This window comes from Gorilla gorilla, chromosome 18 (assembly GCF_029281585.2).
Source record: "Gorilla gorilla gorilla isolate KB3781 chromosome 18, NHGRI_mGorGor1-v2.1_pri, whole genome shotgun sequence".
NCBI classification, from domain to species: domain Eukaryota; kingdom Metazoa; phylum Chordata; class Mammalia; order Primates; family Hominidae; genus Gorilla; species Gorilla gorilla.
In genome coordinates, this window is record NC_073242.2 from 37114649 (window position 1) to 37139167 (window position 24519).

The 24519-nt window shown below is 51.9% G+C and overlaps 1 protein-coding gene across 1 annotated transcript in view; it reads left to right on the forward strand.

The window, feature by feature from the left end:
• Nucleotides 1-24519, forward strand: part of ITGAD (integrin subunit alpha D) — a 43943-nt gene that overhangs the window by 14998 nt on the left and 4426 nt on the right. The window contains exons 5-24 of the mRNA XM_004057557.5: nucleotides 103-173; nucleotides 324-438; nucleotides 4644-4774; nucleotides 6081-6226; nucleotides 10101-10254; nucleotides 10352-10502; nucleotides 11012-11085; nucleotides 12984-13113; nucleotides 13325-13467; nucleotides 13665-13805; nucleotides 13897-14106; nucleotides 15431-15561; nucleotides 15682-15839; nucleotides 17029-17183; nucleotides 17438-17569; nucleotides 18789-18862; nucleotides 19083-19224; nucleotides 20645-20761; nucleotides 20871-20950; nucleotides 21051-21134. Coding sequence (XP_004057605.2) covers nucleotides 103-173; nucleotides 324-438; nucleotides 4644-4774; nucleotides 6081-6226; nucleotides 10101-10254; nucleotides 10352-10502; nucleotides 11012-11085; nucleotides 12984-13113; nucleotides 13325-13467; nucleotides 13665-13805; nucleotides 13897-14106; nucleotides 15431-15561; nucleotides 15682-15839; nucleotides 17029-17183; nucleotides 17438-17569; nucleotides 18789-18862; nucleotides 19083-19224; nucleotides 20645-20761; nucleotides 20871-20950; nucleotides 21051-21134 — 2539 coding nt within the window. The remainder of the gene's footprint in view (nucleotides 1-102; nucleotides 174-323; nucleotides 439-4643; nucleotides 4775-6080; nucleotides 6227-10100; nucleotides 10255-10351; nucleotides 10503-11011; nucleotides 11086-12983; nucleotides 13114-13324; nucleotides 13468-13664; nucleotides 13806-13896; nucleotides 14107-15430; nucleotides 15562-15681; nucleotides 15840-17028; nucleotides 17184-17437; nucleotides 17570-18788; nucleotides 18863-19082; nucleotides 19225-20644; nucleotides 20762-20870; nucleotides 20951-21050; nucleotides 21135-24519) is intronic.

Sequence of the window (24519 nt, forward strand, 5' to 3'; positions counted from 1 at the left end):
ACCCTCCTGGACCCAACTGTGCCCCCGCTTAGCTTCCAGTCCAGACCTTCCCCGCAAATGAGTGTGTGCTGTGAGTGAGACCCCGCGTGTCTGCTCTTGCAGTCCGCCCTGAGGCCGTGAACATGTCCTTGGGCCTGACCCTGGCAGCCTCCACCAACGGCTCCCGGCTCCTGGTGAGTGAGTGTCTTGGGCCACGAGGGGGTGGGGTGGGGCGGGGGGTGTTGTTGGAGAGGAGGCTGGGGCTGGGAGTGGAGGAGGCTGGGGCTGGGAGTGAAGGAGGAGGGGCTGCTAGGGACTCCTGGCTCACAGGCTTCTGCCTCCAGGCCTGTGGCCCGACCCTGCACAGAGTCTGTGGGGAGAACTCGTACTCAAAGGGTTCCTGCCTCCTGCTGGGCTCGCGCTGGGAGATCATCCAGACAGTCCCCGACGCCACGCCAGGTAGGTCCCTGGCAGGCCATGGTTCCCTGTGGAGCACATGCTGGCACTGAGGGTGAGCAGGCGTGAGGCCTGTGTCTGGGCCCCTGTGCCCTCCCTGGAGGGCCGAGTGTGGCTAGGAGAGAAGCCAGGAGGAGAGGGTGGCTCAGGCAGGAGCCCTGCTGCTCCAGGGTAGAAGTTCTTTGCAGGGTTTTTCTTTATATTTTTTTTCTTTTTAAGACAGGGTCCCTGCCAGGCACGGTGGCTCAGGCCTGTAATTCCAGCATTTTAGGAGGCTGAGGTGGGCGGATCACCTGAGGTCAGGAGTTCGAGACCCGCCTGGCCAATGTGGTGAAACCCCTCTACTAAAAATATAAAACAAAACAAAACAAAACAAAATAGCTGGATGTGGTGGTGTGCGCCTGTAATCCCAGCCACTCGGGAGGCAGAGACAGGAGAATCGCTTGAACCCAAGAGGCAGAGGTTGCAGTGAGCTGAGATTGTGCCATTGCACTCCAGCCTGGGTGACAAGAGCAAAACTCCATCTCAAAAAAAAAAACAAAAAACAGTTTCTGTCAGGCTGCATGCACCACCACACCCTGCTAATTTTTTTGAGACAGAGTCTTGCTCTGTCGCCCAGGCTGGAGTGCAGTGGTGCAATCATAGCTCACTGCAGCCTCGGACTCCTGGGCTCAAGTGATCCTCCTCCCTCAGCCTACTGAGTAGTTGGGACTGCAGGTACATGCATCACACCTGGCTAATTAAGAAAAATTGTTTTTGTAGAGATGGGGGTCTTGCTATGTTACCCAGCCTGGTCTTGAACTCCTGGGCTCAAGTAATCCTCTGCCACAGCCTCTCAAAGTGTTGGGATGACAGGCATGAGTCCTTGTGCCTGGCCTGAGGGGTGAAAGTTCTGATGGAGGCAGAGAGAAGCCCCACTGTGCGGGCTGTAGAGGGCACAGCATCTTCCAGTTGCCAACAGGTGCATGGCCACTTCTTGAGTTTCAGAGGAAGGACCTTAGTGTGGTAAATAACGTGGTGAGGAAGATAAATCCATGAGGGAGGTGTTTCTTCTGGATGGTTCACTGCTGAGCTTCCAGGATTCCCCAAACTAACTTTCCTCTCGAAGAGGAGCAAACGACAGGGCTGCGGAAAATGCAATGTGCAATTTTGTCAGTGCCCATGTCTTCCACAGAGAACAGGGCCTGGGGACACCACCATGACATCTCTCTGAGGGTTGGTCTGCATCATGGTGGTTCCCAAGTTTGTTTTCCATGGGCACCAGGCTTCATTCCCTTGAAGCTTCATTCCCTCAAAGCCATTCAGTTTCCTCATTGGTAAAATAGAGCTCAATAATCAGGGGGTTATGAAGGTGAAAGGGATTGAGGTGCATAAAGCACTTGGAACCCTGCCTGGCACATAGTATGTGATAGCCCCTCTGACCCATCTTCCAGCTGGGGACTGCATGCTGGGACTGGGAGGAAGATACAGGCAAACTGTCTCATCTGCCGTGCGAGAGGGAACGCCAGGGGCCGCTCAGGGTGCTGACCGAGGGTGGGGCTTCAGACCAGAGAGGCCATGATGACAGGCATGCTGGGCCTTTAGACAAAGGTGGAGCAGCAGCAGAAACATTACCAGAGCAAATGGTGAGGGTGGAGTCTATGGAGGGGACCAAGGGAAGGGGGAAGGGACATCCAGGGCTCTTGGGGGAACCGTGCCCAGCCTGAGATGTCTGTGAAGCCAGGTTAGGGAGGTGGCACTTAAAAACAAGGGGTAAACGTCTTCTCACAGCCATCTGTGGAACTCATGAGGTGGGATGCCTGATGCAAATGGGACTGAAGCACAAAACTGGTGCAGGCAAGGAGGGTGTGGGTCCAAGTAGAAGGGACCAGGGTCCACTGAGGATCACCTGTGTGCCAAGCAGTGCTGAATACCTGGTATGAATCACCATATTGCATCCTCACAACATCCTGGGTGGTGGGCAGGCCCATTCCCATTTTACAGATATGAAAACCAAGGTTCAGATAGATGAGTTCCACCGATAGCAAGAGGCAGAGCCCAGAGCGTGAGCCATCCTTGCCTGTTTGGTGGGGTCCTTTTTCAAAAGGATAAGTCCAGGCTTCTGCTAGTGGGAGACCAGGGGATACAATAAAAAGACCAAGAAACAGAAGAGACATTGTGAGAGGATTTGCCACAGACCTGGCCTGAGAGAGGATGAGAGGGTGGTTTCTTGACGCAGCTGAAAAAACAGGCACCACTGCAAGATGTTGGCTGCCCAGATGTGGGCAAAAAAGGGGAGCTCCTGGGGGGATCTGCAGCCTGCCCCATGGATGTCAAGATTTGCTGGTGATTGAAGAAGCAGGAAGGAAGTGACCTTCTGTTTCTCCCCAGCACCCTTGAAGCACCAGTGGTTGAGCAAGTGGGGTAGGGGAGAGGAAAGAGGAAAAGGCATTTTTTTTTCTGCAGTGGTGGGCAGGGGGCAGAAACCACAGCCCTGTGGTGTGGGCCTCACACCTTAGTGCTCTGGTGGCCTGATCTCCCAGTGCCCTGCGGGCAGCACAGGATGTGGCTGCTGGTGGAGGTACCAACTGGGCCCTGAACACAGGCCACACCCCCCCCATGAGCCTGGGGACAGCATGAAAAGTCTTATTTGTTCATGTGCATATGATGTGCCCTCACGATTGCAGAGTGAACTCCACAAACTCTGAGGTCACTTGGAAATGTTCTTTTTTTTTGAGACGGAGTCTCACTCTGTTGCCCAGGCTGGAGTGCAGTGGCACAATCTTGGCTCACTGCAGCCTCCACCTCCCAGGTTCAAGTGATTCTCCTGCCTTAGCCCCCCAAATAGCTAGGATTACAGGCACCCGCCACCATGCCTGGCTAATTTTTTTGTATTTTTAGTAGAGATGGGGTTTCACCATGTTGGCCAGGCTGGTTTTGAACTCCTGACCTCAAGTAATCCGCCCACCTCAGTGTCCCAAAGTGCTAGGATTACAGGCGTGAGCCACCACTCCCGACTGGGAATATTCTTGGGCGCCGCACCCATGGGAGCATGAAGGGTGGATGCAACGCAATCATAACAGAGGCCCAAGGTCAGCACGGGGGTGCTTGCCTGTCATCCCAGTGCTTTGGGAGGCCGAGGTGAGTGGATCGTTAGAGCCCAGGAGGTTGAGACCAGCCTGGGCAACATGGCGAAACTCCGTCTCTACAAAAAGATACAAAAATTAGCCAGGCAAGGTGGTGCACGCCTGTAGTCCCAGCTACTCAGGAGACTGAGGTGGGAGAATTGCCTGAGCCTGGGGAGGTCGAGGCTGCACTGACCTGTGATCACACCACTACACTCCAGCCTGGGTGACAGTGAGACTCTGCCTCAAAAAAACAAAAAATGAAAAAACCAGAGGCCTCAGCCAATGCCTGGGGGGCTCAGAGTGCAGCTGGCCCTTCAGACGCTGAACCAGTCATCGGTAAAGGTTTCCTCCAGGGGCAGGAGGTGTCCCAGTGGGCAACAGTTCCCCTCTGCCTAGTGTGATTCCTGGGAAGGGACTCAGCTCAGAGCCAACTCCACGTAGCTGGAAATAAGGACCTCTGACCTGACTGGGGGTAGGGTGGGGTCTGGGGTGGATCCCTGCCCCACCCCCACAGCATCCCTACAGGCATATCCTACAGGCCTCGAAGGTGCCTGGCACGTGGTGAGAATGGTGCCAGCGGCTGACCCTGGCAGAGGGCCAGGACTTGTTTCCAGCACCCATGTGCGTGTTGCTTTATCCTTGCAGTAATCCCACGTGGTAGCCACTGGTATTACCTTCATTTTACAGATAGGGACACTGAAGTCCAGAGAAGTTAAGTAATGTGCCTGAATTCACCAGTTAGCACGTGGCTGAGCTGGGGTTTAGCCCAGGCACACTGGCTCCAGAACACGCGCCCTGAACCACTTTGCTAAACATTCGCCCATGATGCTTGTGGCACCCCTAGCATCTGTGTTTAATGAATATTTGTTGATTAAATGGATGAGGAACCCACCTGGGTCCTGTGTTGTCATCCCTCTCTTTCCAGGCCATGTGGGAGGAAGGGAGCAGGGGGCTGGGGTGGCAGATTGGGGCCTCCTCCAAGGAGGGGTCGGAAACTAGGTGGGGATGCCAAGAACAGCCCCCGGGCTCTGTTGAGCAGGAGCTGCAGGAGGGGGTTGGGCCCCCGCAGTGCATCTCCGATTCCTCCCCATTCCCCCACAGAGTGTCCACATCAAGAGATGGACATCGTCTTCCTGATTGACGGCTCTGGAAGCATTGACCAAAATGACTTTAACCAGATGAAGGGCTTTGTCCAAGCTGTCATGGGCCAGTTTGAGGGCACTGACACCCTGGTGAAGACTGGGCACCTGGGGCTGGGGTTTGGGGGACGGGGGAGGCTGGCCTCGGGGAGGCATCCCGGGAGGGGTGGGGGCAGGCCAGTGAGCCGTGTGCGATGGGGCTGGGGTGGAGAATGAAGCTATGGTCCCAGCACAGGCCCAACTTGAGCCCTGACTTAGGAGGCCCCCCTTGGCATTTAATAATGCATCCAAAAGCTACAGGAAATACAATGTTTCTGCTGTTTAAAAACATTGAAAGTGTTTAAAAAATAATTTTGCTATGGAATTTGACTGACTATAACTCAGCCAACTGATTGATGATTTATTATATTTTCTATGTAACTAATGATTTCTTTTTATTATTTTATTTTCCCATAACTAGTGCCTATGTATGTGCAAAAAAACCCCACTGTTTTGTTTTTTAAACAGGGTCTTGTTCTGTCATCCAGGCTGCAGTGTGGGGGTGCAATCATAGCTCACTGCAGCCTTGATCTCCCAGGCTCAAGTGATCCTCTTTCCTCAGCCTCTTGAGTAGATGGGACTACAGGTGCATGCCACCATGCCTGGCTAATTTTTAAAAATTTTTATTGTAGAGATGGGGTCTTGTTATATTGCCCAACCTGGTCTCCAACTCCTGGCTCAAACAACCCTCCCACCTTGGCCTCTCAAAGTGCTGGGATTACAGGCATGAGTCACTACGCCCAGCCACAAATTCTTGAGAAGCGAGGAAATACACAAATTGATTTAATGTGTGATAAAATTTTTAAAAAGCTAAGGGTAGCAAATATTGTGGTTGGCAAAGTTATTTTTAATAAACTGTGAAGGAAATATCATTTGGTTTAGATTTTCCAGTTTATATTTTGTATTTTTGGGCCAATGAATTTTCTTCTCTGGGTTTCAGTATATTATTTGTAGGGCTTCAAAACACATGGGAAATGGTTTGTAAATCCAAAATAATTCCAAAATAAAGTTTATTAAAACTGAAAACAATATGGCTTGGTGTGGTGGCTCACACCTGTAATCCCAGCACTTTGGGAGGCTGAGGTGGGAGTATTGCTTGAGGCCAAGAGTTCGAGACCAGCCTGGGCAACATAGTGAGACCTTGTCTCTACCAAAAACAAAACAAAACAAAACAAAACAAAACAAAACAAAAAACAAAGCCAGGCATGTGACGTGTGCCTGTAGTTCCAGCTACTTGGAGGCTGAGGCAGGAGGATCACTTGAGGCCAGGAGTTTGAGAGACCCTGTCTGTACAAAAAATTAAAATAAAAACAATAGTAACAGGCACTGAGCCCTGGGCCCTCCCCACTGGCCTTTGCAGTTTGCACTGATGCAGTACTCAAACCTCCTGAAGATCCACTTCACCTTCACCCAATTCCGGACCAGCCCGAGCCAGCAGAGCCTGGTGGATCCCATCGTCCAACTGAAAGGCCTGACGTTCACGGCCACGGGCATCCTGACAGTGGTGTAAGCACCCCCGACCCCAGCCTGGCGATGTGACTGCCACCCCCACTTCCTAACCCTGGGTCAGCACAGCTCTTCTCAGAGGCTGAGAGAGGCTCCAGGGAAAGGGGCTACCAAGGGGCATATCGGGGCTGCAGGGAGAACCTCCCCCCGGGGTGCTCCTGGTTGCCTCACTGCCGGTCTCCCTGATATAGGACTAGGCTCCTCTGCAGCTATGCCTCCCCTTTGCCTGGTTCTGCAGAGCCTGGACCCCAGGACCCCTTCCCACCCCACAGCAGCCAGAGGCCCGGGCTTTGGCTCAGACACATCAGGCTCCCATCCTGGCTCCCCGCGAGCTACTCTGGGTGTAACCCTGGGGGTGATGGGCTCTAAGTCTCAGTAACTCTCAGATGAAGATAAGCTCACAGCTTAGGATTGAGATCATGTGTGTGGGGTGCTCAGCCCGGGGCATGCAGGAGGTGTCGGATAAATGCCTGAGGTTTTATCAGAGAATGGAGCAGTCAGGGACTCAGGAATTGTCACCCAAGGTCGTCCTGGTGCCTTTCTCCCCACTCACCTCCTCTCCCACATCCCTCCCCTCTGCGCACCCCCTGTGCTACCCAGGCACTCACCGTGGGCCTGCCCCGTGCACATGCAGTCTATTCCTAAAACAATGTAGGAGGTGGGACCCCTGAGAAGGGCATGTGGTTCTTGTAGGAAGGAGCTGGGCTGAAGGTTGGGGATCCTTGGCTTCCTGCACACACCCCTGGGAGCAGCCCTGGGGTGGTGCTAGAATTTGGCTTAAACAAGAGATGCTCCCACCAAACGCACCCTCTTTACTTCTGGGAGGCTCTTCTGCCTTGAACGGTGGCCCCTTGTGACTCAGCAACCCAGAGGAAGGCCTCCGTCTGTCCTGTAAGTTTAAAGTCACACGGGAGTGTCCCATTCTGGAGTCTCCACCTCACCCCTCAAAGGTCTTCCAGTGGTGGGGCCTGGGGAAAAAAATGAATGAGGCAGGGGTGACCGAGTGGTTCTCACCAACTCCAGTCCTGCTCTCATGCCCAGACTGCAGGAAATTTCCCAGCAGCCTCTGCTCCCCAGAGCCAAGCCCATCTCAGGGCTGGACTCAGCCAAGGATTGGACCTCCCTGCTGCCGGTCCTTCCCTTCCCTCCCTCCCTTCCTTTCTCCCTCCCTCCCTCTTTCCCTCCTTCCTTTCTTCCCTTCCTCTCTTCCTCCCTTTCTCCCTTCCCTCCCTTCCCTCCCTCACTTCGTTCCTTCTCTCTCTCTGTTTTGTATTTTAGACAGAGTCTTGCTCTGTTGCTCAGGCTGGAGTGCAATGGCACAATCTTGGCTTACTGCCACCTCCATCTTCTGGGTTCCTGGATTCTCCTGCCTCAGTTTCCCAAGTAGCTGGGATTACAAGTGCACACCACCATGCCCGGCTGATTTTTGTATTCCAAGTTCAAGCAATTCTCCTGCCTCAACCTCTGAGTAGCTGGGACTACAGGCCCGCACCACCACACCTGGCTAATGTTTGTATTTTTAGTAGAGATGGGGTTTCACCATGTTGGCCAGGCTGGTCTTGAACTCCTGACCTCAAGTGATCTGCCTGCCTCAGCCTCCCAAATGCTGGGATTACAGGCATGAGCCATCATGCCCAGCCTCTTCCTTCTCTTTCTTCTTTTCTTCCCTTTCTTTCTTTTCTTCTTTTTTTAAAAAGAAGTTTTATTACAAAAAAACAAAAACAAAAAGCAAAACCCAAACGGCAATAATGGTAAGGAAACTTTTTTAAAAAGAAGTATTATATTACCCACAGTTCCTCTAGTCAACCGCCCTACAGTATTTTAGTAACATCAAGGGATACTTACAAGTGAATCAATAAATCTCAGCTGCATAGCACAATGCCACTTCCATACTCATCTTTATTCAGGCTTATTTTGTATGGTCACATTCAGAGCAGAAGCTATTTTCATCCTGTCTGGGTTTTTTTCCCCCTCATCTAGGTCCACAATTTTTTGTTTTCCTTTTTTTTTTTTTTTTTGAGACAGGTCTCACTCTGTCTCCCAGGCTGGGGTGCGGTGGCACGATCACGGCTCACTGCAGCCTCCAGCTCCTGGGCTCAACAATCCTCCTGACTCAGCCTCCCAAATTGGGATCACAGGTGCATGCCACCACATCTGGCTAATTTTAAAAAACATTTTTTGTAGATATGGGGTCTTGCTATATTGCCCAGGCTGGTCTTGAACTCCGGGCCTCGAGAGAGCCTCCTGCCTTGGCCTCCCATACTGCTTTCCTTTGAAATGGCTGTGTCTACTAACAGGCTAGGTCATGACTGGATAAACCCTTTCCCCAGTGTTGGATATTTGGGTTATTTCCAATATTGTATTTGACACCTGTGTGTATTTGCTCTGAGTTTATCTGAGTTTATAGAGTTACATGAGCAGGTAGTTACTTTTCTTTTTTTTCTTTTTTTTTGAGACGGAGTCTTGCTCTGTCGCCCAGGCTGGAGTGCAACGGCATGATCTCGGCTCACTGCAACCTCCATCTCCCAGGTTCAAGCAATTCTCCTGCCTCAGCCTCCTGAGTAGCTGGGATTACAGGCACGCGCCACCATACCTGGCTAATTTTTGTATTTTTAGTAGAGATGGGGTTTCACTGTGTTGGTCAGGCTGGTCGCAAACTCCTGACCTCGTGATCCTCCCACCTTGGCTTCCCAAAGTGCTGGGATTACAGGTGTGGGCCACTGTGCCCGGCCGATAGTTACATTTTTAATTGTTTGTTATAGCTGTTATCTAATTAGTAGTCACCGTAGGCCATTCACTGTAAAAGCTTGACCTTGTTTAATCTTCGGGATAACCTGACACTAATTGTTTCAGTTATCTACTGTTGCCCAACAAACCATCCCCAAATTAAGTGGGTTAAACAATCCAGCACTAAGCTGGTGTCTGCTGCCTGTGGGGGATATGCTGGAAGGCAGGCTTGGTGGGGACGGCTGAGCCTCTTATTTCAGGTGGCCTTCCTCCATGGGTGCCTCCAATAGGGCAGCCAGACTTCTCTCCTCATGGCTCAGGGCTTCCAAAAGTGCAAAAGCAAAAGAAACCAAGGCTTCTGAGACCTATAACTGGCATGGTGTCACTTCCACCGCACGCTACTGATGAGAGTGGGACTCAGCCAGGCCAGGTCCAGTGTGGGAGGGAACCAGGTGTGGTTCACTGGGGGCCATCTTTAGAGACAGCTACAGCACAGTTATCCTCATCATGCATGGAGAGAGGCAGAGGCCCGGAGAGGTTAAGTCCCATGCCCAAAGTGTGTCTGACTCCAAAGCCCCTTCTTTGAACCACACTGCCTCTGGGGAAGAGAGTTCAGCCATGAATAGAATTTAGAAACAAAGAATGTGACTTCTTTTATTATTGATCTAATTATGGTTTGTGTGGCTTTCAAAAATGGCCAAATTAGCTGGGCATGGTGACTCACGCCTGTAATCCCAGCACTTTGGGAGGCTGAGGCTGGTGGATCACTTGATGTCAGGAGTTTGAGATCAGCCTGGCCAACATGGTAAAACCTCCTCTCTACTAAAAATACAAAAATTAGCCGGTCATGGTGGTGGGCACCCATAATCCCAACTACTCAGGAGGCTGAGGCAGGAGAATCGCTTGAGCCCGGGAGACGGAGGTTGCAGTGAGTGGAGATCACACCACTGCACTCCAGAGCCTGGGCATCAGAGCGAGACTCCGTCTCAAAAGAAAACCCAAAACGGCAAAATCAATTCCTTAACATGCCTGATAGAATGTGAGGGTGCCAGGACTCCCCAGCCTCTCCAGATGAGAGGACTGCAAATGATGTCTTTCCAGAATCAATCACATCTCAGTAGAGTCATCTTCCTTTCCTCCCCGACAGGACACAGCTATTTCATCATAAGAATGGGGCCCGAAAAAGTGCCAAGAAGATCCTCATTGTCATCACAGATGGGCAGAAGTACAAAGACCCCCTGGAATACAGTGATGTCATCCCCCAGGCAGAGAAGGCTGGCATCATCCGCTACGCTATCGGGGTGCGCCTCTTCTTCACCCCTGCCCCAGGCTCAGCCTGCACCTCCTTCAGGTGCAGTGCTGCTGGGCTCATCCTCCTCAGCTGCCTCTCTGCTGCAGGTGGGACACGCTTTCCAGGGACCCACTGCCAGGCAGGAGCTGAATACCATCGGCTCAGCGCCTCCGCAGGACCACGTGTTCAAGGTGGACAACTTTGCAGCCCTTGGCAGCATCCAGAAGCAGCTGCAGGAGAAGATCTATGCAGTTGAGGGTAAATGGAAGCAAGGGTGCGCCTGGGAGCCAAGGGGTCCCCACCCAATTGTCCCGTGCAGGCTTTTTTTTTTTTGAGATGGAGTCTCACTTTGTCCCCAGGCTGGAGTGTAGTGGCACGATCTCGGCTCACTGCAACCTCTGCCTCCTGGGTTCAAGTGATTCTCTCGCCTCAGCCTCCTGAGTACCTGGGATTACAGACACGCGCCACCATGCCCAGCTAATTTTTGTATTTTTAGTAGAGGCGGGGTTTTGTCATGTTGGCCAGGCTGATCTCGAACTCCTGACCTCAGGTGATCCGCCAACCTTAGCTTCTCAAAGTGCTGGGATTACAGGCATGAGCCACTGCGCCCAGCCTGTCCCGCACAGTCTTGATGGGCCATTCCTGTTCACAACTCACTCAAAATTGCTGTCTGGAACCCAAGCCTCAGATCATGTTCTCCTCCCTGTGTTCTGAGTCCTCATGGGTCTCATGGCTTCTAGGAACTTCACTGACCTGTTTCCCCACAGGAACCCAGTCCAGGGCAAGCAGCTCCTTCCAGCACGAGATGTCCCAAGAAGGCTTCAGCACAGCCCTCACAATGGTGGGTAGAGCCTGCCCTCAATCCATAGCTCTTGGATACCAACTCTGCGCCCACCCTGGGCTGGGGGCTGGGAGCCAGACATAAACAAGAGCAGACCCCATCCTCAATCGCCAGGGAGAGGCCCCCACGCCGTGTGTTAGGGGCCAGGAGCACAGCAGGGAGGAGGGTAGCCTGGGTTCCTGCTCTCAAGGATCATGTATTCTAGTGGAGGAGACAGTAAGCAAGAGCCTCTCAGATAGCACTAAGCATCAGGGTAGAGAGAGAGATAGCCAGAGGAGCCTCAGTAATGGAAAAGGCCAGACCTGGACAAATCAGGGGAGACTGTTCTGGGCACAGGACAAAGCAAGTGCCAAGGTCCTGAGGCAGGACCCCGGTCCTCGGCGGGAGAGATCCGGGCTTGCCAGAGCCCAGGGAGCCCAGGCAGCCTGGAAGGAGAGGGCTGGAGGCTGAGAAGGACCAGGTGGGATCAAAGATGTGGTTTGGAAGTGCGTGTGTGTTCAAAGGATCCAGATGGGGCCGGTCACTGTGGCTCATGCCTGTAATCCCAGCACTTTGGGAGGCTGAGACGGGCGGATCACTTGAGATCAGGAGTTTGAGACCAACTGGCCAACATGGCGAAACCCCACCTCTACTAAAAATACAAAAAAATTAGCCAGGTGTGGTGGCTCATGCCTGTAATCCTAGCTACTTGGGAGGCCAAGGCAGGAGAATTGCTTGAACCCAGGAGGCAGAGGTTGCACTGAGCCGAGATTGTGCCACTGCACTTCAGCCTAGGTGACAGAACGAGACTGTCTCAAAAAAACAACAACAAAAACAAAAACAAAACAAAACAAAGCAAAAAAAAAAAAACCCAGATGGGTTTACTTCAGAGTAATTTGGGATTGTCTAGGGGGTGGTGAAATGAAATAAGATTGGTCAAGAATTGATCACTCAAGGTAGGTCACACGTACTTGGGGGTTCATTATACATTTATTTCTACTTCTGTATGTGTTCTAAATTATCCATATCAAAAGTTCAAGAAAGCAATAAACAAAGTACACCCAGGAGGAAATGCCTGTGGCTCCCTGAAGGAGCTGAGGAAGACCTCACAGAGGAGGCGACACTGACGTTGACTTTTCCAGCCGGGCATAGTGACTCACACCTGTAATCCCAACGTTTTAAGAGGCTGACGTGGGAGGGTCACTTGAGGCCAGGAGTTTGAGATCAGCCTGGGCAACATAGTGAGACCCTGTCTCTACAAAAAATAAAAAAAAAATTAGCCAGGCATGGTGGCACATGCCTGTGGTCTCAACTACTCAGGAGGCTGAGATGGGGGTACTGCATGAATCCAGGAGTTCAAGACTGCAGTGAGCGATGATTGTGCCACTGCATCACAGCCTGCGTGACAGAGCAACAGCCTGTCTCAAAAAAAAAAAAAAAAAAAAAAAAAAAGAAAGGATGAAGTTGACTCTTCCAGGGAGGGGAAATGAGCTGAGTCCCAGAAAACAAGAAGGGGAGGGAGGGAGGTGTCCTGGCCAAAGGCTTGATGTGCTTTGGAACAGAGGGAGGCTCCATGGCTTTGATGGGGAAGGGTCCTAGGTACCACCGTAAGGGCCTTGGCGATGGTTTTCCAGCGGGGGTGGCTGCACATTTGGGTTTGGGAAAGCCTGGCACTGGGGCAGTAGACAGAGAGGCAGCGGTGAGCACAGCGTGGGCAGACAGGGTGGTGAGTGAGAGGAGAGGGGGCTGGCGGAGCAGTGGCTGTGGGGACAGGCAGAGGCACAGAGGCTGCTGGTGCGGGCCGGGAAGACAGAGAAGAAAAGCCTGGATGGCGAGTGATGCAGGTGGCAGGCGTGTCTCTGGGATATGCTGTCTTCCCGCTCTAGTCTCTGCCCAGCCCTGGAATTCTTTCCTCCCAGGATGGCCTCTTCCTGGGGGCTGTGGGGAGCTTTAGCTGGTCTGGAGGTGCCTTCCTGTATCCCCCAAATATGAGCCCCACCTTCATCAACATGTCTCAGGAGAATGTGGACATGAGGGACTCTTACCTGGGTGAGAAACGGCCAGGGGTTGGGGACAGGTTGGAGATGCACTGCCCAGGGTGGGGTCCAGGGTTCTGGGGAGCGGGGATGGGCGCTGTGCTGCCTGGGGTGGGTTCCAGGGTTCTGGGGAGGGGAGATGGGGGCTGCGCTGCCTGGGGTGGGGGTCCAGGGTTCTGGGGAGGGGGAATGGGGGCCTTTGTGCTGAGGCCTGGGCCCCTCAGGTTACTCCACCGAGCTAGCCCTGTGGAAGGGGGTACAGAACCTGGTTCTGGGGGCCCCCCGCTACCAGCATACCGGGAAGGCTGTCATCTTCACCCAGGTGTCCAGGCAATGGAGGATGAAGGCCGAAGTCACAGGGATGCAGGTTGGGCGTGACAGGAGCCAGAGGGGAGGATGAGGGTGGGGAGGATGAGGGTGGGGACAGTGGCCGGGGCTAGGGAGAGGATGGAGGGGCTTTGGGGGCCTTGGGAGAGGTCCTGGTACCTGGGGAGAGGAGGGACCCTGGCCCACAGGGCTGCCTCTGGCTGGGACAGGCAGCATGACCCAGGCTCTGCCCTCCAGATCGGCTCCTACTTCGGGGCCTCCCTCTGCTCCGTGGATGTGGACAGCGATGGCAGCACCGACCTGATCCTCATTGGGGCCCCCCATTACTATGAGCAGACCCGAGGGGGCCAGGTGTCCGTGTGTCCCTTGCCTAGGGGGGTGAGTGGCTGATGGGACCTAGGCTGGGTGGGGTCCGGTGTGAGTGGAGGCGTCACCTGGATTGGGGTCTGACACTGCTTGTGTTCAGCAGAGGGTGCAGTGGCAGTGTGACGCTGTTCTCCGTGGTGAGCAGGGCCACCCCTGGGGCCGCTTTGGGGCAGCCCTGACAGTGTTGGGGGATGTGAACGAGGACAAGCTGATAGACGTGGCCATTGGGGCCCCGGGAGAGCAGGAGAACCGGGGTGCTGTCTACCTGTTTCACGGAGCCTCAGAATCCGGCATCAGCCCCTCCCACAGCCAGGTGAGGCCCGTCTTCAGCCTCTTTTAGTCCCAGCTCCTTCCCATGTCCTGAGTTCACTGAACGCAGCCTCCTGTCTCTGTCACCATTCCCTTCCTTGTTGCAGTGGTTTGTCAGCTAAGCACACGTCATCTCTCTTCTCTCCTTTGTTCCAGAAAGCCTTCCATCTGTGTGGGCGGCTTAATGGTTAGGAGAGCAGACTTTGAGGTCAGAGGTCAGTTCAAATCCCTGGCCGGGCCGGCCATCCTGAGCTGTGTGGCCTTAGGCAGGTGACTGACAGCCTTGGTCAGCCTTAGTTTCTTTCTATAAAACGCAGAAATGATAAAACCAACTCCTTAGGCTTCTTGTAGAAATAACAGTGAGAGTGCTAAGGCAATCACCACTGCACTCACTGAAGGTTCATGAGTGACCTGACCAGTGATGAATATGCAAATATATTATACGCCTATTGTTACGCTGTTACTTCCTCACCAACCTGCACCCTCATGACGGGTTGGACCCAAAGAGCCCCCTTCTCTGTTTGGGGGTCCCGAGGTCCTCACCCTGTTTGCTTTTTTTTTTCTTTTTCTTTTTTTTTGAGACAGAGTCTCACTCTGTCGCCCAGGCTGGAGTGCAGTGGCGTAATCTTGGCTCACTGCAACCTCCCGAGTAGCCTCCCGAGTAGCTGAGATTATAGGCTTGTGCCACCACACCCGGCTAATTTTTGTATTTTTAGTAGAGATGGGGTTTCACCATGTTGGCCAGGCTGGTCTCGAACTCCTGACCTCAGGTGATCTGCTTGTCTCAGCCTCCCAAAGTGCTTGGATTACAAGCGTGAGCCACTCCGCCTGGCTGTATTTGCTTTCAATTTCTATCTCCACATCTCTCCTTTCCAATTTCTGTCTTCTGATCCTCTTTCACCACAATCTGTTTTCCAAATCTCTCTTCTCAAACCCTTCCCATCACCTCCCTTTGACTTCCGCCTCTCCTATCTCTCTGGCCAGCGGGTCGCTGGAAAGATGAGCAAACGGAGGGACAGACAGATTGAGTCCTTGCCCACGGCTTCATGGCTCATACGTGGAGGAGTCAGAATTGGAACTAGAGATTGATTGAATGAATGACACTCGGGTCACCAGGACACCCTTCCAATCTCCACTCCTACATCTATTTCTTAGCAATCATCTCCCGACTCCTACCTCCTCTTTTCAGGCTCTTGTTGGTGACATCTGTTCACAGCTCACCCCTTCTCTCCCTTTGCCACCATCCTACCTCCATATTCCCCTTGTTACTTATTTCCAACTTCTTCCCCCATCTTCCAGCCTGATTCACCCTTTTCTCTTCTGGCCAGCGGATTGCCGGCTCCCAGCTCTCCCCCAGGCTGCAGTATTTTGGGCAGGCGCTGAGCGGGGGTCAGGACCTCACCCAGGATGGACTGATGGACCTGGCCGTGGGGGCCCGGGGCCAGGTGCTCCTGCTCAGGTAGCGACTCCCCAACATCCTGCCCTCCCGCGCTATGTCTGATTCACCGGTGCTGCCTCCCCAGCCACGTTATCCTCCCAGAAGCCAGTGTTCTGTCCTCCCCACTACTCTGCCCCTCAGGAGTCTGCCGGTGCTGAAAGTGGGGGTGGCCATGAGATTCAGCCCTGTGGAGGTGGCCAAGGCTGTGTACCGGTGCTGGGAAGAGAAGCCCAGTGCCCTGGAAGCTGGGGACGTCACCATCTGTCTCACCATCCAGAAAAGCTCACTGGACCAGCTAGGTGTGTTTCCCCCATAAAGGGGGCCCCGGCCCCTCATCCTATTAGGGGCCCCAATGCCATCCTGAGGATGGGATGGGCCTAGGAATCCAATCTTACCTCCACATTCACTCACCACCTGTGCCAGAAACCTGGCTCATTCTCTCCCCTCTTCCTCACACCTGGGCCTGTGGATTCTGTCTCCAGGGCTGACCTGAAGTCCACCCAGTTCTCCCCTGGGCCCCAGCCACTGCCTTTCCCCAGCCCCTGATTCCCTTCCACCTACACCAAAGTCATGACATGAAGCAGTTCCCACATCTCTTCTTGCACCCTCCCACCCATTTTCCACAGAGGAACTAGAGTCGACTGGTCCTAAAATGCAAATCTGGGCTCCTCACTCCCCTGCGTAACCCGCCTTGCATTTACAAAGACTCCAGTCCTTCCCTCCAATGCCCTCTCTGACTTGGCCTCCTGGCCTCTCTGACCTCATGGCATCCCACTCCTCCTTACTAGGCATGCTTTTCGTAAATGCACCAGGTTTGCTCTCCCTTCTGGTCTTAGGCCCTGTTCCCATGGTCCCGGATGTTCTCCCCACTCCTCACCTGGCTCCTGCTCATTCTCCAGGCGGCTGCTTAGCCATGGTCCATCTGGGATGGCAGCCTGGCCAGGTCCAGCGAGCGTGCTCTCTTTAGAACCACAGGAGAGCCTCCCCTCGCACTGATCACGCTGCAACATCACAGCCCATGTGCTTGGCTTCTTTCTTAGATTGTGAGGTTCATGAGAGTGGGGGCCATATCTACCTAGCTAGCTAATCTATCATCTATCTGCCAAATCTATCATCTATCTATTATCTATTAATCTAATCACCTATCTAATCTACCATCTATCTACCAATCTATCACCTATTATCTATCATCTATCACCTATCTAATCTATCCTCTACCAAATCTATCATCTATTATCTATCATCTATCTAATCTGTCACCTATTTAATCTATCATCTATTTATCTATTATCTAGCCATCCATCCATCCATCAATCCATCCATCATCTATCCGTCCATCTATCTTCTTCACATGTATCCCCAGCACGTGGTACAGTTCATGGCCCATAGCAGTGTCTGGCAAACATGTATTGCATGAACAAATAAATGAAAACAGAGCATTCTAGGTTATTTCTGCCTTTTCATTTTGCACTCTCCCCTGCACTTCAGGTGACATCCAAAGCTCTGTCAGGTTTGATCTGGCACTGGACCCAGGTCGTCTGACTTCTCGTGCCATTTTCAATGAAACCAAGAACCCGACTTTGACTCGAAGAAAAACCCTGGGACTGGGGATTCACTGTGAAACCCTGAAGCTGCTTTTGCCAGTGAGGACTTTGGGTTCTGGGAAGGGGGAGAGAGGAGGAGCCCAAGGCTGGCCTGGAGCACCCCCGTTCTCTGCTGAGCGAGGTGGGAAGGGTTAGGATGTTGGGGCTGGAGAGAGGGACATTAGGGCAGCAGAACCTGGCTCCACGGCTTGGAGGGAGCACTGTCAGGGCAGTGGGGAGTGGATGCAGTGGAGAAGGACTTGTGGTGGAGCGTAGAGAGGACAGCAGGTTCTTGAAAGCCTGTTCTCTCTCAGGATTGTGTGGAGGATGTGGTGAGCTCCATCATTCTGCACCTCAACTTCTCACTGGTGAGAGAGCCCATCCCCTCCCCCCAGAACCTGCGTCCTGTGCTGGCCATGGGCTCACAAGACCTCTTCACTGCTTCTGTGAGTCTTCCGATGAAGTCCCAGGGATGTGCTGACTTCATTTTGTCTCCATGAGCTTAAGAATCCACTGTAGCTCCCCAACACCCAACCACATCCAGTCCAGAAACCTGACTCCAGTCTCCCTTCCTCCTCACACCCAGGCCTGTGGGTTCTGTCTCCAGGACTGACATGAAGTCCACCCATTTCTCCTCCTGGTCCCAGCTGCTGCCTTCCCCCAGCCCCTCGATTCTCTCCCACCTACACCAGAGTTGACACGAAGTGGTTCCCATATCTATTGTTGTACCCTCCCACCCATTTTCCATAGAGGAGCTAGAGTCGACTGGTCCTAAAATGCAAATCTAGGCTCTTCACTCTCCTGCGTAATCCCCCTTGCATTTACAAAGATCCCAGTCCTTCCCTCTGATGTCCTCTCTGACTTGGCCTCCTGGCCTCTCTGGCTTCACGGCATCCCACTCGCCCTTACTAGGCACGCTTTTCATAAATGCGCCAGCCTCGCTCTCCCTTCTGGTCTTAGGCCCTGCTCCCACCTCCATCCACACACCCGGGAACTGTACACATCCTAGGCAGTTCCCACTTTTCCCTAGCACAGACTCTCTTGTTCATTCCCAGATCCCTCCCAAGTTTCCTCATTCCTACCTCTGTGCCTTTGTCCCTGTTTCGCCCCTCATTTGGAAAACAGTGCCTTCTGCCTTCTCTCCCCGTCTCCCCCCGAAGCTCCAGCCTTACCTCCCTCTCTTCTGAAGGCCACGCTTAGCATCTGCCACTCCTTCTCTGGTCCCTGTTACACCAAGGTGGTGCCACAGCAGATATCACATGACTGTTATAACCATTTGCATCTACACTTGAGGCTGTCTTGGGACTGTAGTTTCTTTGAGCATAGGAACCATGTCGAATTTGCCTGTCATTTCCACCTTCCCCCAGCCCTCGCCCAACCCAGAACCTGCACAATTATTGGCACTTAATAATGTTTGTGGAATAATTGTTCCAGGATAAGCTGGATGTAACTCAACTGAACTTTATGTCCCTTGAAGCCAAGGATCTTGTCTTATCTTTCTTTTATATGCCAACCTCCAAACCGCACCTGCGCCCCTTGTTGGTGTCCAGCAAAGTGCTGGGGGCAGTGGCTTAGTAATGCTCAATGTTGGTGAGTGCTTCTAAGGAGGGGCTTGGAGAAAGACTAAGATGTCAGATGGGAACAGAATATACTATTTTGCTGCAGCTCCCCTTCGAGAAGAACTGTGGGCAAGATGGCCTCTGTGAAGGGGACCTGGGTGTCACCCTCAGCTTCTCAGGGTGAGCTGTAACTCCTTTCATATCCAGACACACGTGCTTCTGAGTCCCCCATCCTCCTGGGATGCTTGTGCTGCTCTCTGGCTCTCTTTCTAACAAAAGTGATGTTGACTGGATTGTTATTGGCCCAGAGCTCCAGAGTTCCTGGGATTCTGTCCTGCCCTTCCCAGTTCCCACCTATTTCCAGTGGAGCGCCACTCCCAGCCTCGTCCTTCCCCTTCAGCCTGCAGACCCTGACCGTGGGGAGCTCCCTGGAGCTCAACGTGATTGTGACTGTGTGGAACGCGGGTGAGGATTCCTATGGAACCGTGGTCAGCCTCTACTATCCAGCAGGGCTGTCGCACCGACGGGTGTCAGGAGCCCAGGTAACAACTGCTGTAGGCTCTAGTGGGAGGGGGCCTCTCCCCTGCCCTGTAGCCCCGGGAGTTACAGAGTGTTCTTCAAAATTGTTCTGTGATGATATGCGCGCTCTCTCTCTCTCTCACACACACACACACACAGAGAAAGTGCATAAAGCATATATACGGTTTAATGAATAATATTAAACAAACCATAGAGTTAACATCCAGATCAAGAAATAAATCACTGCTAGCATCCCCAGAACCCCCTCCCTGTTTACCTTTCCCCATCACAGCTCCATCCTGTCCCCAAAGGTCATCACTATTCTGACTTTGTGGTCATCATTTCCTTGTATCTCTCTCTCTCTCTCCTTCCCCCCTCCCTACCCCCTCCCTCCCTCTCTCCCTCCCTCCCTCCCTCTCTCTCTCTTTTTTTTGAGACAGAGTCTTACTCTGTCACCCAGGCTGGAGTGCAGTGGCACAATCACCACTCACTGCAGCCTAGACCTCTTGGGCTCAAGCAATCCTCCCACATCAGCCTCCCAAGTAGCTGGGACTACAGGTGCATGCCACTACGCCCAGCTAATATTTATTTATTTATTTATTTATTTATTTATTTATTTATTTATTTTTTAGAGACAGGGTCTCACCATGCTGCCCAGGCTGGTCTCAAACTCCTGGGCTCAAGTAATCCTCCCACCTCAGCCCTTAAAGTGCTGAGATTACAGGTGTGAACCACCACACCTGACCATATTGTTTCCGTGTGTGGGTCTTATTTAAGAAACACTTCCAGGTTATGAAAATAGCCCCCTATATTATATTCCAAAAGCTTCATGGTTTTCCTTTTTCACATTTAAGTATTTAATCCAGTTGGAATTTATTTTAATTTATGGAGTGAGGTAGGGATCCAATTTCTTTTTCTTCTTTCTCCTCCTCTTCCTCTTGTACTTTCTTTACTTTTCTTCTGTTTTTTAAAAAATTTTTTGTATGGGTCAATTTTCCTGGCATTGATGGAAATTGATTGAAAAGTCTGTCCTTGGCCGGGTGCAGTGGCTCACACCTGTAATCCCAGCAGTTTGGGAGGCCAAGGTGGGTGGATCACCTGAGGTCAGGAGTTTGAGACTAGCCTGGCCAACATGGTGAAACCCCATCTCTACTGAAAATACAAAAATATTAGCCAGGCATGGTGGCAGGCACCTGTAATCCCAGCTACTCAAGAGCCTGTGGCAGGGGAATTGCTTGAACCCAGGAGGTGGAGGTTGCAGTGAACCATGATCATGCCATTGCACTCCAGCCTGGGTGACAAGAGTGAAATCCATCTCAAAAAAAAACAACAAAAAAAGAAAAGTCTGTCATTTTCCCTAGTGCTCTGCAGTGCCACCACTGCTGTGTATCAAGCCCACACATGCATGCGGGTAACTTCTTAAAATTCATTCTCCTCCCCTAGAAGCAGCCCCATCAGAGTGCCCTGCGCCTGGCATGTGAGACAGTGCCCACTGAGGACGAGGGCCTAAGGAGCAGCCGCTGCAGCGTCAACCACCCCATCTTCCATGAGGGCTCTAATGTCAGTGCTTCCCCCTAAATCCCCATCACTGTCCTCCCTTGTCCCAATCCGTCCCTCACTCTGCCATGCCCTTCCTTTTATCCCCATTCTTTCCTTCTTCTTCCCTCAGGGCACCTTCATAGTCACATTTGATGTCTCCTACAAGGCCACCCTGGGAGACAGGATGCTTATGAGGGCCAGTGCAAGCAGGTGGGTCCAGGCCAGGGTATCCCCCACCCTCCATCGCATGCCCCGGCTAGAGACCCCTCTCCTGGATTCCTTCCCATTGGTCCCCCCTTTCTTTCTCCAGTGAGAACAATAAGGCTTCAAGCAGCAAGGCCACCTTCCAGCTGGAGCTCCCGGTGAAGTACGCAGTCTACACCATGATCAGCAGGTGCCCAGTCCCTGGCCTTCCCCTTGGACCTCTGGCCTTCCTCTATGCCTGGTGCTCCTTCTGAGTCCCAGCCTGCTCTTCCAATGATGCACATCTAAGCTCTCCTGTTTTGGGATGCCTTTGTGGGTGAACGGCCATATATAATGACGTTTATGCTGCATAAAGATGTTTCCGGGCTGGGCGCGGTACCTCGCGCCTGTAACCCCAGCACTTTGGGAGGCTGAGGGAGGTGGTTCACCTGAGGTCAGGAGTTCGAGACCAGCTTGGCCAACATGGTGAAACCCCATCTCTACTAAAAATACAAAATAAATTAGCTGGGCGTGGTCATGCGTGCCTGTAATCCCAGCTACTCGGGAGGCTGAGGCAAGAGAATCACTTGAATCCGGGAGGCGGAGGTTGCAGTGAGCCGAGATCATGCCACTGAACTCCAGCCTGGGTGACAGAGGGAGACTCTGTCTCAAAAAAAAAAAAAAAAAAAAAAAATTAGCTGGGCCTGGTGGCGCATGCCTGTAATCCCAGCTACTCAGGAGGCTGAGGCAGGAGAATCTCTTGAACCTGGGAGGCGGAGGTTGCAGTGAGCTGAGATTGTGCCACTGCACTCCAGCCTGGGCAATAGAGCAAGATTCTGTCTCAAAAAAAAAAAAAAAAAGGTGTTTTTGTCAACAGTGGACCCACATTTACTACGGGTGGTCTCCTAAAATTATAACGGAGTTGAAAAATCTCCTAATGATGTCATAGCAGTTGTAACATTGTAGTGCAACTCATTGCCTTTTTTATGTCTAGATACACAAATACTTTCCATTGTGTTACAATTGCCTACAATATCCAGTACAGTAACACGCTGCACAGGTTTGTAGCCCAGGAGCAATAGGCTATACCATATCACCTAGCTGTGCAGTAGGCTCTACCATCTAGGTTTGCATAAGTGCAACCTATGATGTTTGCACAATGATGAAATTGCCTAAGGCCGGGCGCAGTGGCTCACACCTGTAATCCCAGCACTTTGGGAGGCTGAGGCAGGCAGATCACCTGAGGTCAGGAGTTCAAGACCAGCCTGGCCAACATGGCGAAACCTTGTCTTTAGTAAAAACGCAAACATTAGCCGGGCGCAGTGGCACACGCCTGTAATCCCAGCTACTGGGGAGGTTAAGGCAAGAGAATTGTTTGAACTTGGGAGGCGGAGATTGCGGTGAGCTGAGATCGCGCTGCTGCATGCCAGCTCAGGGGTGACAGAGTAAGGCTCTGTCTCAAAAAAAAAAAAAAAAAAAAGAAAAGAAAAAGAAATTGCCTAACGATTAATTTCTTGGAATGTATCTTTGGTGTATTTGTACCCTAATAATATATACCATAGCTCTTGCTGCTTCTCTCAAATCGACTTGCTGGTGGGACACACACACATTGCCACCACTGTGCCTTTCCCCCCCTCCCTCTAAAAGGAAGGCTTCCTTTTTTAACATGAAACAAATCCTGTCCTTTGTATTAAATGTGAATGTGCTGAAGCAAAGCTGCTACATGGAGATCAAGGCTTTTCTAAGCACCCTGAATTGGGGAGCTTGTGCCCAACAGGATATGGTCTGTCGCCACACAGAGGAAAGGAAAGGTCAGGTTTCTATAAAACTCAGAGTGGGGCAGAGGTGTGAGAAACTGTTGGGAAGGTCTCTTAAGAGCCCGGCCAAGGCAGCGCAGGAAAGGCAAGTGTAGGGCTGAAGGCAAGAGGGTTCTGCAGGTGGTGGAGGCACAGGGGCAGGCGAGGCTGGATGCAGAGCAAGGCATCCCACACACTGGGCTGAAAGACTGTAACATTGCTGTGGGACAAAGTTTGCTGCTATTGCTTTTTTTTTTTAGACGGAGTCTCACTCTGTCACCCAGGCTGGAGTTCAGTGGTGCAATCTGGGCTCACTGCAACCTCCACCTCCCAGGTTCAAGTGATTCTCCTGCCTCAGCCTCCCGAGTAGTTGGATTACAGGCATGCACAACCACATCTAGCTAATTTTTTGTTTGTTTGTTTGTTTGTTTTTGGGATGGAGTTTCACTCTTGTTGCCCAGGCTGGAGTGCAATGTTGCGATCTCAGCTCACTGAAACCTCTGCCTCCCAGGTTCAAGTGATTCTCCTGCCTCAGCCTCTCGAGTAGCTGGGACTACAGGCATGTGCCACCATGCCTGGCTAGTTTTGTATTTTTAGTAGAGACAGGGTTTCACCATGTTGGTTAGGCTGGTCTTGAACTCGTTACCTCAGGTGATCCACCCCTACCCCATGGCCTCCCAAAGTGCTGGGATTACAGGCATGAGCCACCACACCTGTCCACTGTTGCTTCTGACGTATTAAGTTGTTAGGGGAAGGAGCGAGGGAGATCAAGCAGTGTCATTGTCCTTTCAAGCCACATGTAGGTTTCCTTTTCTATCCACAGGAAAATACTTACAATAAGAGCTTACAGTTATATATACCCATGTCAGGCATCGTTTTATGTTGCTGTTGTTTTATGGTGGTTTTCTTGCATCATCTTAAGTACTTTATATGTATTTACATTTATTTAATCCTACCAATAATTATATTGTTATCCCTATTTTCACCAACAAAGACACCAAGAAGTGAAATACTTTGTTCCTGTCAATCTCCAAGTGGGCAGCAGAACCAGGAATCAGACCCAGATGGTTTGGCTGCAGAGTCCATGTCCATGGCCATACATGGCATGCCTCTCCAAGGACTGGGGAAAGCTGGGTGGTTTACTTAGATCTGAAAACAGGCTTAGGCTGCGCACGGTGGCTCATGCCTGTAATCCCAGCACTTTGGGAGGCCAAGTGCTGGGATTACAGGCATGAGTGGGAGGATGGCTTGAGCCCAGGAGTTTAAGACCAGCCTGGGCAACATAGTGAGAACCCATCTCTACCAAAAAAAGGAATTAAAAATGAAAATAAAATAAAACTTTAAAAATGAAAAGAGGTTTAGAACTAGATTTTAAGATGAGAAAACAGAAGCATAGAGAGAAGGGTTTGGGGTGGGGGGCACAGAGGAAAACTGGCATACTTAGGGAAAAATAAACCTTAAGATTTATGGAGGAGTCCCTGTGTGCTGGGCACTACCAAGCCCTGGTCACAACTCTACTACAGGGAGGTGCTACGGTTCGCATCCCCATTTTAAAGAGTGAAAAGCTACAGTTCCCAGAGACGTGAAGTGGCTTGCCTCAGTGACTCAGGTAGGAAGTGGTCGACCTGAGATGTGAACCTAGGCGGTTTGACACTGGAGCCCATGTTTTTAGTCATCAGGCTGATGGGGGGTGGACTGCTGGGGCCGTTTCTGCGTGGCTGGTCTGGCTGCTGCATGCGAGATGCAGGCCCCTCTGCTGGTCTGCTTACTTTTGCTTTTTGTTTGTTTTGAGACAGGGTC